The sequence below is a fragment of the Tinamus guttatus genome, unplaced genomic scaffold (assembly GCF_059628265.1).
Source record: "Tinamus guttatus ecotype Peru unplaced genomic scaffold, ASM5962826v1 Tinamus_guttatus_pri_ptg000315l, whole genome shotgun sequence".
In the NCBI taxonomy this organism is placed as follows: Eukaryota; Metazoa; Chordata; class Aves; order Tinamiformes; family Tinamidae; genus Tinamus; species Tinamus guttatus.
Window position 1 is genome coordinate 1,017,616 of NW_028288849.1, and position 13,997 is coordinate 1,031,612.

Consider the following 13,997-nt stretch of genomic DNA (forward strand, 5'->3'; position numbering starts at 1 on the left):
TGGGAGCTCCTCTGGGTCCACAGGAGCACGTGGTTTGAGAGCCTGGCAGTGGGGATTGAATTAATTGCACAGGAGGGTGGTAAGCAAACAGCCTATACCACGTCCACCAAATATAGGCTCTTTTCAGGAAATGCTGATATGAATTTCATGCGTCATCCAAGCACAGTGGACACTGAAAGGTCATGGTAAGAGGAGAAGAAAAAACTTTTTAATAATATAACATCAAACAAATAACTGTTTCCAAAGCCAGGCTCCATGCATAATTAAAGCATAATTGCCACACATTTTTTTTTCTCCATTTACTATTCATTTCCTTTATAAGGTTCTACTGATAACTTTACAAGCAGGACCCTCAGCCACTGCAGTGCTTGTGTGTTTTCTTAGTTATTTATTTGATTTTGTCACTTAGCACGCCGAAACCGCCAATCTCATCTACACTATAACATGCCGATAGCCTCACCGCAATACTAGGGTAAAACGAAAGCATTTGAGTATTGATCTTTGCTTACTGTTAGTTTATATTAGATTGAAGAAGTGCTAATGCAGCTGTCAAAATTCTCCTTGACATGACAGGAAATATTGCTGGTGCTTTTAAATGGAAGCCTCTTAAAGCGCAACTTCTTTTCTTTCTCTCTTTTTCTGTAAGCAGCCTTAATCCTGCCTCCCTGATCTTTTAAGAATTTCCAGAAGGGATGATGATTCTCGTTAAAGAATTAGGGTACGTAACGTTTAATCAGGGCTCAGATAGTACTTGTTAGAAAGCAATGTCACGATCTGATAGCGTGCTGTCACCTTCACGTCACATGCCATCGTACTAATAAATCTTTACAAGCTCTGTAGTTGTTAAGTGTGTCGTAGTGATCGATAGCATTCCCCTAATAAATCATTTGGTGTCTGTTGTTCCAGCCTTGTCAGATGTGACATCCTGGTTTGGGGACCTCCTCAGGGGCCTCGTTAATGACGCACTTGCCGCAAGTCCCTGGTTATGGGGGGCCAGAGGGAGGTAGCACTTAACCCTGCACCCGCTCCCTGCCCATGGCAGTGCCTTGAGCTGCATGTTTCTGGGGAGATGTGCATCTGCTGCAACGACTGGGGGAACTACTCGTCTTGACCTTGCTGCAGGCTTCGCACGTGGTGGTGCTCGCCCAGAAGCCCAGTTGCTGAGCGTTGACCCTCCCAAGGGTGGAGGGTTAGGTGCAGCAGCCTCTCTGCGTGTCGGCCTCCGTGCTGGGGTTGCCAGCTTAGTAATGTGATACCTTGTATTGACCAGAGTTGAGTTCTGTCCTTGAGACTGTTCCCACTAGTGTAAATGGAAGCTTGCCCATGAAAAACAAGGGCAAAGTTTGCTTTATGGTTTTTACTGTTTGTTTTATTGCAGACATGATTCTCCTATGTATTGCAGTAGGTAAATATCTGCTTGGAAATCCGTGATTAAAGTATTGGTTGTGTATTTTTCTGAGAGTCAGAATCTTAATCCACTTGACTGGCAGAAATAAACTTGGCTTTTATTTTATTCTCTATCACCGCAGTAAGTTTAGTCCGTCTACTGTTTTCATCATCTCTCACAATACTAAGCCTAAAATACTGCTGGCAACTTTCATATGTAATTTAAGGATTAGGAAAACAATGCAAACAATAAACTGACTTTCAGCTCTATGTGGAGAACACAGTATTGCTGGCCTGTCCTTCCACTGCTTCCTGTCAATTAACCTGAAACGCTAACAGCTAAAACCCACAGGTCTGTATCAGTGTTTGTGGCTGAAGTATAAGTAAGGTGGTAAGGGAAATTTGAAGAGAAATTGCCTCGTCTACTTGAAACACTCATTAATTGGGAGGAATGGCACTTCTTTTCATTGTATGTGTGTTCTGATTTTACCTCCTGAGCAACTCATTAAATAATCCTTCTTATCTTTTTTCAGCCCACCTAAGCCAACGGTGTTCATCTCTGGAGTCATTGCAAGGGTAAGTTTACTATTAAATTTCTTTCAGACACAGAAAAGTGATTGTAGGCTTTTCAAAATTATCACTGATCAGATCAAGATTAATCTTCTTCATTCTGCTTCCTCTTTTATGAGAAAGTGCTTTATGTTTTGTGTACTTGTCTAAATCTCTGAGCATTCTTTTTGGTTTAGTGTGAAATTGAAATTATTTATTGAAATGGCTTCTATTGTTTTACTTCGAATTTAAGCACTTAAGGGTTATTGGATCTTCTTTCCATATCTAAGCTAGATATTACTACATTCATTTTCTTTGAAAGCAATTACATGCAAGTCTGCTGCTATAGCTGGATCTGTGATGAGGAGTGTTGCTTGTGATGATGCACATTTCAAGATAGTGAGGCACCACATGTGCCATTAGGTAATTGGAATTTTAGAAGTCATTCCCTGGATTTTAACAACTAGCAAAGCGTGAGCTTGCTAGCTAGACTCCGTAAGCTAGAAATTTGGTATTAACCAGTCATTAGTTGTGTGAGCAGGAACTCACGCCCTGTGCATTGTGGCAGTGTTTTTGTGTCAGCCCTACGTGATGGTTTTCACCGCGGTGGGATGTGGTTACCGGTGAGATGTGGTGACTGTGTCGCGTCGCGTGTGTGGTAAAGATGGCGTGGCAGGTAGGCACTGGTGTCAGCATGAAGCTGGGGTATGTCCTTGACCTTCATCTGTACCAAGGTGGGCGCCTATCAGGCATCTAGCCCCCAGGCTGCATTAGCAGGAAACCCTCTGGCAGAGCAAGGGGAGTGATTAGGCTCTGCTGACTGCTCTTTAGACCACACGAGGCCACTTTTGCACCTCCCTCTCCCCGCTTATGTGAAGGGTGTTGATGAGCCGGGGTAAGTGCCCTGGATGGCCCCAGGATGGTCAGGGGCTGGAGCACTTTCCCTGTGAGGAGAGGCTGAGGGACCCGGTCACGTTCAGCTCTTTCAGCTCGGAGAGGGATGGCTCCGGGAGGAGCTAAAAGCCTCCTGTCCCCTCCCCACCTGAAAGGCGGTCACGAAGAAGATGGAGCCAGATTGTTCACAGGGTGCATGGCAGGAGGAGAAGAGACAACGGGTACTGACTGAGACAGGAGTGTCTGACTGGATTTGGGGAACTTCTCAAGGTGAGGACAGTCAAGGAGCAAAGCAGGTTGACCAAAGAGGCCGTTCTGCCCATGTGCGTGGAGGTTTGCAAGACCGGAGTGAAGAAAACCCTGAGTAACGTGGTCTGACCTCGTAGCTGACCTTGCTTTGAGCAGGAGGTTGGCCTAGAGACATCCTGAGGTCCCTTCCGACCTGAATTATTCTGTGATTTCATGATTCTAAGATAGCTGTTTCTGGCTACCATAGGCTGACCTTGTCAACTGCTAAAGCCTCAGCAAGACACGAAAGAGCTGCATTCGCATCACCTTTTTGAGAAAGCCGGACGCCAGGGGTCGGAGAAGTTGGAAAGGGCAAACAACCACACAGAGGGGAAAGGAGGTAGAAAATGTCAAGTTTAAGAAGAAAATACGATGAAGGGGAAGCAACGTGGAGTAGAGAACAAAAAGAAAAGAAAAAGTACAATATTAACCTAGTGATCAAGAGAAAAAAAAATTTGCATTAGAAAGGAAGTAGAATTAGGAGTAGGTGTAAATGGGGCCAGAGACATCTGCTTTACACAGAACATCTTTGTGCAACACTATCATCCTGTGAACTCGAGGAATACAGCATGTTCCTGGTTTTTAATCTATTTGTCCCAAGTTTTAAGCAGGGGAGTTGTGATGCTGAGCACTGCTAATATTTTTTTTTCCCATTACATGCAAGTGTGCTGCTGTCACTTGATCTGTGATGATGCATTCCCACTGAAAACCTTGTGGGACTGACCCAAGAAAGGGTAGTTCTCAATAGGTGACATAAGTGTTGCACCCTGGCTGGTAAAAGTAACAAGAGAGAAATAACATTGGCAGATCTTGTTAAAAGCACTTGTTAAACTTAAAAGCTATCCAGCTGTAAAATTTAAATTGAAAGTGGAGCTAGATCATGCCTTTCTTCTTGCAGAATTAGTATTCCTGCAGCTGGCTTTCTTGTGCGGGTGATTTTTCAAGTTGCCTTTCCTTATTTTTTTAAATAGTCTCCCATTTCTTATTGCTTTGTGAAAAGCAGACATGTCACCTAGTTCTGACCATACACAGCCAGGAAAAGTGAGTTAGCACAAGAAGCTATGAGACCTGAAGGCAGAATCATAATTTTTCTCTCTGGTCACTTTAAGATACTGTGTGCTAAGATGCGATGGATAATGACAAGAAGTGAGTTGTGTTTCAGTGCTATTTTGAAGTTGGTTGAAAGATTGGCAAGACAGAATGCACACAGGGTGATTTTGAAGGAATATGCAATACTGTCTTTTCATCTGCTTTTTACATTTTTATGAACTTACATTCACCAGACTTGTAAAATGCGCTTTTAAATTTTCTTTAATTTTTCCTGGTGTGCTCTTCGCACAGGGTGATAAGGACTTCCCTCCGGCCGCAGCTCAGGTAGCTCACCAGAAGCCCCATCCTTCTGTGGAGAAGCTCCCTCACCCGCAGCACGTCAAGCAGCACATCCACCAGCCCCGCAAGTGAGCACGCCCTGGACGTCTCAGCCGAAGGGCCAGCAACGAATACGCTTTCAAGAGAGGAAGAAAACCCGTTAGCATTCACGCTACCAAATCAGCAAAATTGGCCTCTAAAATAATGTGTTGCTTCTTTTCTGTATGTATGTTTCATTCCCAAGGGTTAATAAGAATGGAGACATTGATCAGTCGTTATCCCAGGTGGAAATTTTCCCCCTTCTCTATTATGTATTTGCTGATTAGGGGTGTTATTCAGCTTCTCCAGTTTACTTCTTTATAAGACTCTTTTACTGCAAAGGCAAAAATTTCAAAATGAGTAACATGGTTAATGATTTTAAGAAATTTTACTTTTAGCTTTGGTATTGCAATAGCACATACATAGTTAATGTAGTTTTTTAATGCTAAAGCAGGAAGAAAGAGGAACCCATTCATACTGATACTTTTACCATCTGGAGAGAGCTTTTAGGTGTGTTTGATGCAAAAGTTGGTGGTTGCTTTGATTTCATAGACCCCTTGAGGTCTTCACTATCCTAAGACACAATACCTCAGCAGCAGTTCCATCTGATTTCAACTAATAAGATGAGAACAGGGTCCAGATACATTCTCAAGGGGGCACAAATTCAGCTGAATTTTCCTTGTACTCCACTATGCTCACCCAGTCTTGCTGAAGTACGTCCGTGCAGGCTTTGCACACTTCGAGCTCTCTGGGTATGAACAGGGTAAGAAAGCAGAATTTCAGAAACACTGCTGCTATATGCAACGCATTTGTGATCTCATTTGTCTCACGGGGGGCTCTCTTTTTATGAGGTGATCGTTTCTCAGTTGCAATAGCAAGCTGAAAGTTTGGGACCTTGCAGAATTAAACTTAAAAATAAACTGGAGAAAAGTCTGTTTGTTTTTTTTTGAACTTGCCATTTGAGGTTATTGTTGGGAAATAAGAGCTATCACTAGTAAATGTGTTTGATGTTATGAAACAAACTCTTGTTGTGCACCATATGTTTTTCCTAGACTTTTTATTCTGAATAAGGAAAGTAACGATAAAAGTGAAATAAAAAAGTTACCTTAAAAACAGAGCAATCTGATTAGGTTTTATCATGTAATTAAATCTGTTTGATTGCACTGTTCAAAATTGCATAGCTCCATCATCTTCCTTCCACAATTCATCTCTATAAAACCTGTGCAAATGTTTTTTTAAACCTTTAACCTACCTTTTTAAGTGTCCTTCACTTTTTAACTGAGTCAAAATACACTACAGGCTTTTGTACCCTCTAGGTTTATGAAACTTTTAACAGCCTCACAAAAGGTGGGTACGCGAGCTGGTGCTGCAGTCAGTCATCTGGCGAGTTAGTGGAAGTTTGGGGTCATTTGGGGCTCATTTATGTGTAAAATCAAATAGTATGGAAGAACAGTGAGGAGAGATTTTAAAATACGCATTTTTAAAACAACTGCGGATTAACTCGTTTTCCTGTGGGTAGCTGTTTAAGAAAAAGCATAGAATGATAATAAATATGACCCGTTTCAAGAGGGAGCAACTGACGTCCTGTGGGCGCGAGAGGCAGGGCCCGTCCATCCCTGAGCAGGCTCCGAGGGGAAGGGCGCTCCGCAGAGGAGGGCACTCAGCCTCCTGCGCACGGATCCGTCACTGCGCACGCGGGGACGGCCTCCGTGCCGTCCTCCTCTGGGTTTGGTCGGCCCTGCTTGCCTCAAGGAGTGAGCGCCGTGCCCTGGGGCAGGGGAGCTGCGGCCTGTGAGGCGGCGCGCGCCGTCGCCCCGCGGATGTGGCCGGAGCGGCCTGCGAGCGCCGGTGCGACGCGGCGAGCGGGGCAAAGCGTCTCCCGCGGGACGAGCCCCGTCCCTCTCCGCTCCAGGGCGGGAGAGGAGGCGCCCGCCTGTGTGCACAGGGCTCCATGGGCTGGATACCGCTCATCTGTCTCCAGGAGCTTCACCACGCTTCAACTCTAGCATTGAAAGTTAGTGACATGGATGCTTTGGGTGTTAGTTCTACATATACAGTATATGTATATATATATAGACAATATCTGAATTTTTTTTTCTTTGATTACTTAGATGGATATGTTTTTACAATGAGATATCACTCTCAAAATAGCTTTAGTGGCTTTTAGAGTGCAGGAATTCCTGTAAGGTTAGAAAATGTTTCTGTGTGAAGTACACAATATGTATTGTTGGAAGGTAGCCATGTTTATGCATAGGTATCCTTACCAAAGCCTTACCTTCCTTGAAATAAAGAATTGTAACTGGAGAGCTGGATTGTCTACTGATGATTATCAATACATTTTTAATAAATAGGTTACAATAACATACCAGCATAGCAGGTGTTCAGACGTTACCATGAAATGATTGTTAAAGAAATTTTCTGGAATCATCAGTGTGGCAATAACGCAACAATAAAAAACTGCTCCAAGGTTGTATATTGGGCTCATTTTTCTGTAAGTGCAATGTAAATGTGCAGGGTGGGGATTTGCAGGCTTTATGGGGTTTTATTTCAGAATGCGGAACAACTAATCAACGTTTTATGGCTAGCGATATTTATTGGGAAGTTTTATGGCATAGTGGATGAGCTGTTTTGAATAGTCCAGTCTCATTTAAAATAAAATAGGCACTTCCACTAGATGGGAAGTTGCTGGCTTTTGTTATGAAATTGGAAATCCCTAACTATGTCTTTAGAGAGTCTAAGTGTGGTAATAACACAGTGTGGTAAAGGAAATGAGATTTAACATTTTCTATTGCCTTTCAAGTTCTAGTCTTCTCTCAGAGGAAAAAAAAAAGGATTTGAAGAGGTGGCCGACTTCTCTTAAGACTGCTGTGAACATTAGATTTCATGTGCCCTAACACAAGGGATCAAGTGATTCACACAAGGCTTTAGGAAGAAATAGCCACATTCTTTTTGGAAGCTCCCTAACACTTTTGGCATCCTGTATTCAGTGTATCTATGGTGTGTGTTTGGTACAATGAATATATGTGGTGCCTCACAGTATAAAGACAAATTTTCTGCCCTGGACAATATTAACATTCCTAGGCTCTGCAATCACATAATAGTCTAGCGTATTTTTTTTTAATGACTTCTTTCATTAAAAATTTTGGGAAGTACATGGGCATGAGGCCAGACCTGCAGTTGATTTAGCTGTGCATGCGTATTGTGAGCTTGATGGTGCTAGTTATCTGCAGAATTGCAGAGGTTATTAGTAATCAAAGTTTCTTTATATCTAATTTTAGCAGCACAGTTTACTCTTTTCTCATTGGGTGTCCTGAAATATAAGACTTACACTTTTGCCTGTGGCAGTAGGATTGTCGCATACTCCTGGTTATGTAGTGAAAATATTTGCAATAAACTGTCTCGTAGAAAAGTGGAGGGGGTGGTATGGGCATATGTTTTGTTTCATTTTGTTTGGAATAATACTATTTTGAATAGTCATTATCTTCAGTCAGTATCTTCTCAGGAGGAGGAATGTGTGGGTATTAGAAACCATTTCTTGTATCCCCTTGAGATTTGAGTATATCAATCAAATTGAAAATGAGATTTAGGTCTAAGGCAATGCCTTTAGGATTAGGGTATTTAATGCTGTCTAACCTTTCTTAATTGCAATAGGGAGAAGGTGGGGGTGCCAGCAGAGGTTCAGTTGTCTCTGCAGCTGGAATGGCTGTTGCTGAGCAGGGGCACTTGCCAAAATGATGGAAAGAATTAAGAAATCTGCTTTCATTCAATTGCTTCGCACACAGCCTTCCTCACAAGAAGATATACTTAAATATAATTGATTAGAGCTAACATTAGCCAGTCTGTCAGTAAAAAAAAAAGGATCCAGATCATAGTGACAGGAGGAGCCAAGGCAAAAAGAAACCAGGTCAAGTCTACAGCGGTAAATCCTCATCAAAGTTCTCTAACAGATGGGTAAAATTGACTTTTGATTGATGGTGAGGGTTGCGCATGATCATATTATGTACAATTAGTAAATGTGTGTGACTTGCTGTCCTAGAGCATAACCTCTCTTTTCCCCCAAATTTCTTCATCACCGCTCTGACAGCAGCTTCTTTCTTGAGAAGGTGGAGGTTTGCATGTTGCTTGTTGCTTGTTCTTGCATCTCCATCCAGAATGTCTTCGTTGGTCATCCTCATGCTGCATCAGTGAAAAGACCACGTCTAGTATATTCTGTTTCTCTGTGTCTCTTCATAAATTGGTAGCATGGGTGTCTAGACAGGAAACCAGAAAGTAGAGATGGAAAATGTGGTTTTGTACAAAGCAGTCCACAAATGAAGAATTCTGCATTCTGTTACAAAAACTCTTCCCTTCAGGGTGCTGAGCGGAGGCGAGAGAAGGAGTTTATACTTTTCCCAGACGATAATTGATGGTGCCTTGGAGCTGCTGGGCCCCTCTGGATGTTCCAGCCCTGCTGGGGCCAAGCAGGAACGCGGGCGCCGAGGCCGTGGCCAGCGCCGATCTTGTGGGTGACCTTGGAAGAGCCTCGCTAGCGCAATCTCTGCTGCCCAGCTTGGGTTTGAGGTATTTTTAGAAAACCAGAGCGGCTAGCGTTTTATCAGGCACTTGCAGCAATAAAAAAAAAGGCAAAGAAAAAAAGAAAGAAAAGCATTTGTAATCCACAGTGATTATAAGGATTATAAAAATTGTTTAGCCGCTAGCAGGCCGGGAGCTCTGCATTGCCAACAGTGAGGACACGTGCATTACTTGTATTGTTTTCTCACAGCGCTGTGGCTAAAGCTGCTTCAGGAAGATGGTTTTTATCCCTCATTCTGGCTAGCAAGCAAGTTTATCAAAGTAGATAAAATAACTCCTTACAAGTCGTTTTTTGTAGGATGTCTCAGGTGTCCATGGATGTCTGGCACCTGTTAAAGGAGGAGGACGCCATCACTTTCCTATAGATGGAGGAGTGAAGGGACTGAAAACCCCTGCAAGCAACCTGGATTTCCTCTTAAAACAGAAATGCCTCTTGAAATGCAAAGGAGCAGATTTAGTTGAAATGAAAAACCAAAGTTAGTTGTTAATAAACTATACATTTGCCAGAGGCTGAAAAAACTGCTATCTCAATGTTTCACATTTGATGGAAACCCCAAGGTATGTTCAATGCTCTTTTGAGTAAAATTACCCCAGTGTGCCAGTGCTTGGAGGAGCTGCTCTGAGGAAAGAGGTATGCCAGTTTTCTCCATGTTTTACATTTATTCTTGAACCTGCTGTAATTATTTAAAAACAGTCTGGTATTTTAAAAATACGTATTTCTCAAGTTGTGCATTTAATTTAGGTTTTCATATTGGAAATGATGAATCATTCTCTGCAGTGAAGATCTGCTTTCTGCTTTTTTTGACTTCTACAGACCTCGTGATTTTTATTTTTTTTTAATAAAATCCCTGTTGTACTCTTTGATCATGTCCATGAGTTCAAAGCCACTTTTCACAAATAAGAGCCACAGAGAGTGAGCTCTTCCTAAGAGATTCCTTAGGGCTGAGTTAGCAGACGGGTGAAAGAGTGAAGGGAGAGCCCACGGAGGTGGTCCATGAGAGAGAAAATACCTGGAAGCCTTTGACTGCGGGGAGTGCCTGGAAAATAGTGAGCAGTGATATGTAGTCCTAGTGCTCGGCAGGTAGTGTGGAGAAAGTAGATGCATGGACCTGCCCCTTTTCAGCCCTTTTTCTGCTCCTTCTAGGATTTGATATCAGAGCATGAAAAAAATGTAGGCCAAATGGACCCCTGAGGTGCTCTGGACCAAGTTGGTGCTCAAAGCACCACTGTCACCAGCCGTGCATTGGGGCAGGGGTGAGTTCACAACACAGCAGTGGAGAAGCTGGAGGAGGCCAAGGGTCTGGTCACTTTGTCACTTGAAGGCCAACAGAATGGGGCACGTTCTTGTGGAGTACTGGACTTCATATATATATATATATATATATATATGCATACGTACATATATATATAAGTCTGCGCTAAATAGAACTTGGGAATGAACGAGCAAAATCTTAAGTGTAAGAAATGGAATAATAAGCCAGTCAGCACCAAAACAAGTTCAGCACTGTTCTGTAAAAGTCATGAATCACAGAATCAGAGAATGGTTGAGTTTGGAAGGGGCCTCTAGAGATCATCTAGTCCAACCCCCCTGCTCAAGCAGGGACACGTAGAGCACGTGGCATCCAGGCGAGTTTGGAAGCTCTCCAGAGAAGGAGACTCCACAACCTCTCTGGGCAGCCTGTTCCAGGGCTCTGTCACCCTCACAGGAAAGAAGTTCTTCCTCACAGGCAGGTGGAACTTCCAGTGTTTCAATTTGTACCCATTGTCCCTTGTCCTGTCACTGGCCACTACTGAGAAGAGTTTGGTCCCATCTTCCCTACATTCTCCCCTCAGATATTTATACATATTGATCAGATCTCCTCTCAATCTTCTCTTCCCCAAGCTGAAGAGGCCCAGCTCAGTCTTTCCTCATACGACAGATGCTCCAGTCCCTTAACCATCTTCGTGGCTCTTTGCTGGACCCTCTCTAGAAGCTCCACATCCCTCTTGTCCTGGGCAGCCCAGAACTGCACCCAACACTCCAGGTGCGGCCTCACCAGAGCTGAGCAGAGGGGCAGGATCCCCTCCCTCGACCTGCTGCCAACGCTCCTCCTCATGCAGGCCAGGATCCCATTGGCCTTCTTGACCACAAGGGCACATTGCTGACTCATGGTTAACCTGTTGTCAATCAGGACTCCCAAATCCCCCTCCATGGAGCTGCTTTCCAACAGGTTGACCCATAATCTGTACTGGTCCCTGGTGTTACTCCTCCCCAGGTGCAGGACCCTGCACTTGCCTTTTTTTGAACCACATGAGGTTCGTCTCTGCCCAACTCTCCAACGTGTCAAGGTCCCTCTGAATGGCAGCACAACCCTCTGGAGTTGAACAGACACCTTCTAACATCCTTTTTGAATGTAGCTTTTCACTGTGTTAAGTCTGAGCTGCTAGTAAAAGAAAAAATGCATTAGAAGGTGACCCCATGCTTAATGCCTACTCTTCAGAAAAAAAAAAAGTGTAATAAATAGCAAATGCAAGATTTATTACTTTTTGAGTCTGATTTATCATCCAGAACAGAATAAACATGAGGCCACTGCTGAAGTGACAATTGTGACAGCTGCAGGAGCCCAGAACGAAAGGCTGAATCCTTCAGTAAGTCCCTCAATTGAGCTTATTATGAGGATATTTGCGAAACACGCAGCTTTGCTTTTCACTGTTCCAAATAGCTCCTAGACTGTACACACTGGAAACTATATAGCACAAGAGCCTATTCTACATGTTAATGGCTGGTTCGCCATTAGCCAATTGTTTCTAGGATAAATATTTATGGGAAGGATAGAGCGTGAGCAGAGTATTTATCATGACTCATAATATTGCTTTCTCCTGGGCTCATATATTTAGTTTGTTTACAGGCACAGTCTCTTTCCTGGCTGCCATTGCCTGTGGTGTTCATCCCTGTGTGCCGCGGTCGGTCCTCAGTAGCAGGTGGGACTTTGTTCAGCAGCAGCAGGTTGAAAGGCAGAAATCCCTGCCAGCCCCTGCTATGGAAAACATCAGCAGCAAAGGCTAATCAGAGCTCTCCTGAGATCTCCCACAGATCTTGGTTACTTTAGTGCAAATCAATTTTTTTCTATTCCATGAAGACTACTAATCTTGCAGAGATTAGTGTTCATGGGGCCCTGTTAATTTCAGTGATACTCTCCAAGGACTAAAGCTCACCTCAGATTTATTTTGTAGGATTGGACTATTGAACTAGATCTTCCATGTGAACCACGGTAGGGACCTCCAAACATCCATCTCCTCAGATGCCGTAAGGCGTATCAACCTGAAAAAGTGGTGGAAGAGAAGACCTAATGAACAGATCCTTCACTTTCTGTGAGTTTTTATTTCTGGAGCTCTGCAGAAGAGCGTCGATGGTAGACAACTTCACATCCTCTTCACTTCTGGTGTCTGGTGGCTACTAAACTGCATTTTTTCTATTGGCCTCTTAGCTTTCTGCTGACTGCAGAGGGGATCTGTTGGCTGTAAGGAGAATCAATATGCCCTGTGCTCAGGGAATGGGATGAAATTTACCTTGATTTTGCCATATCTAGTAGCAGTCTGCCATAGACCTCAGCAGAAGCAGAAATCCTACCACTGCCATTCCTCAAGGAATGCCGTGAAAAGCATCAATTCCCAGAGGCAACCCAAGGGTTACTGTTCTGCAGCTTCTCCCAGATTCAAGCTCTGCTTACACGTTGCTTTTCCAATAACAAAGCAATTCGCAAAGAATCTGCTTAGCCCCAAGATATTATTGTAGCACTTTTATTAGTCAGGATGAAGCAGGGGCTTTATTCTTGATTTGTCATCCTTTATGATTTTGAAAATACAAATACTTCTTTGACTGTTTATAAGGAGCAGAGATTATGGAATGAAAGGATTAAAGCACAGCTCTTCAGGAGTAAGAGCTATACCGCTTGCCCTGGGATACAATCCTAAACAGCATTTAGTGACCTAGTGCTACTACTCAGAAAAGTGCCTAAAGATGCCACCTTTGCGTTCATTATGAACCACTGTATTTTGCTACTTACAAAATGTATTCAAGGTAAAATGCTAGTGCAGCTATAACTGGAGAATATTACTTTGAGTGCATTATAGTTCTAATGGATAATTTATGGTGTAAGAAATGAATCTGAGACCTGTATATTTATAGCCATATTTGCTGGCTTTAAAAATCCAGCTTCAAACCCAAAGAAAGAGTTTTTTTTTTTTTTTTAAATGTGCAAATTTAATCAAAATACTTCATAACACGACTTGCTGACTGAATCTACTGGAACTGGTCAGGGCCTATCTTCTGTGGCACCAGCGCAGATCTGGGTGGGATGATTGTTTGACTTTACAGCCTTCTCTCTCCTATAAGAAAGAAGGAAAGAAAATGTGTTGTCACACTCCACTGCAAAATGATTTGCAAAATCAGGGGCTCAGAGGTAGGAGGAGGCGTGTAGCTTGTAATCCACACACGTTGCGCCTGGCGGCGCTTGGAGTCAGGGAGGCACGTGAGACGTGTAGCTGCTCCATTTACTGGCATCTCCCTTCCCAGCTCAACCACTCTTAGTATTAATGACCCTGTGCCTTGGATTTGGCTGTGCCATTTACAAAAGATCATGGCAGCAGCTGGGCCTGCCTAACCCTGGTCTTCTGCAAAGGAAATGCGATGGCGTTCATGGACGTGCATTTGGCCCTGCTGACTTTGGGGTTGGGAGGAGCAGGGATACGATCCTTTAAAAAAGGCGCAGTGCAGTTAAAAAATTAAATTGCGACATCTAAGGCACTTAGAATAAGCAAGTTGCGAGCATATACTTAGTGGATGCAACTATACCAAAGAGAAAATATGTGCATGAGTGACTAGCAGCTTTCGCTTGCCCGGCTTCATCATTTCTATAGCA

At 43.3% G+C, this 13,997-nt stretch overlaps 1 protein-coding gene across 1 annotated transcript in view; it reads left to right on the plus strand.

Annotated features, from left to right (window-relative positions):
- The window catches only part of DAP (death associated protein), a 34,574-nt gene extending 29,989 nt beyond the window's left edge, over nt 1–4,585 (plus strand). Inside the window, exons 3-4 of the mRNA XM_088528910.1 lie at nt 1,920–1,962; nt 4,459–4,585. Coding sequence (XP_088385036.1) covers nt 1,920–1,962; nt 4,459–4,578 — 163 coding nt within the window. The 3' untranslated portion in view covers nt 4,579–4,585. The remainder of the gene's footprint in view (nt 1–1,919; nt 1,963–4,458) is intronic.
- Nucleotides 4,586–13,997: the final 9,412 nt, after the last annotated feature.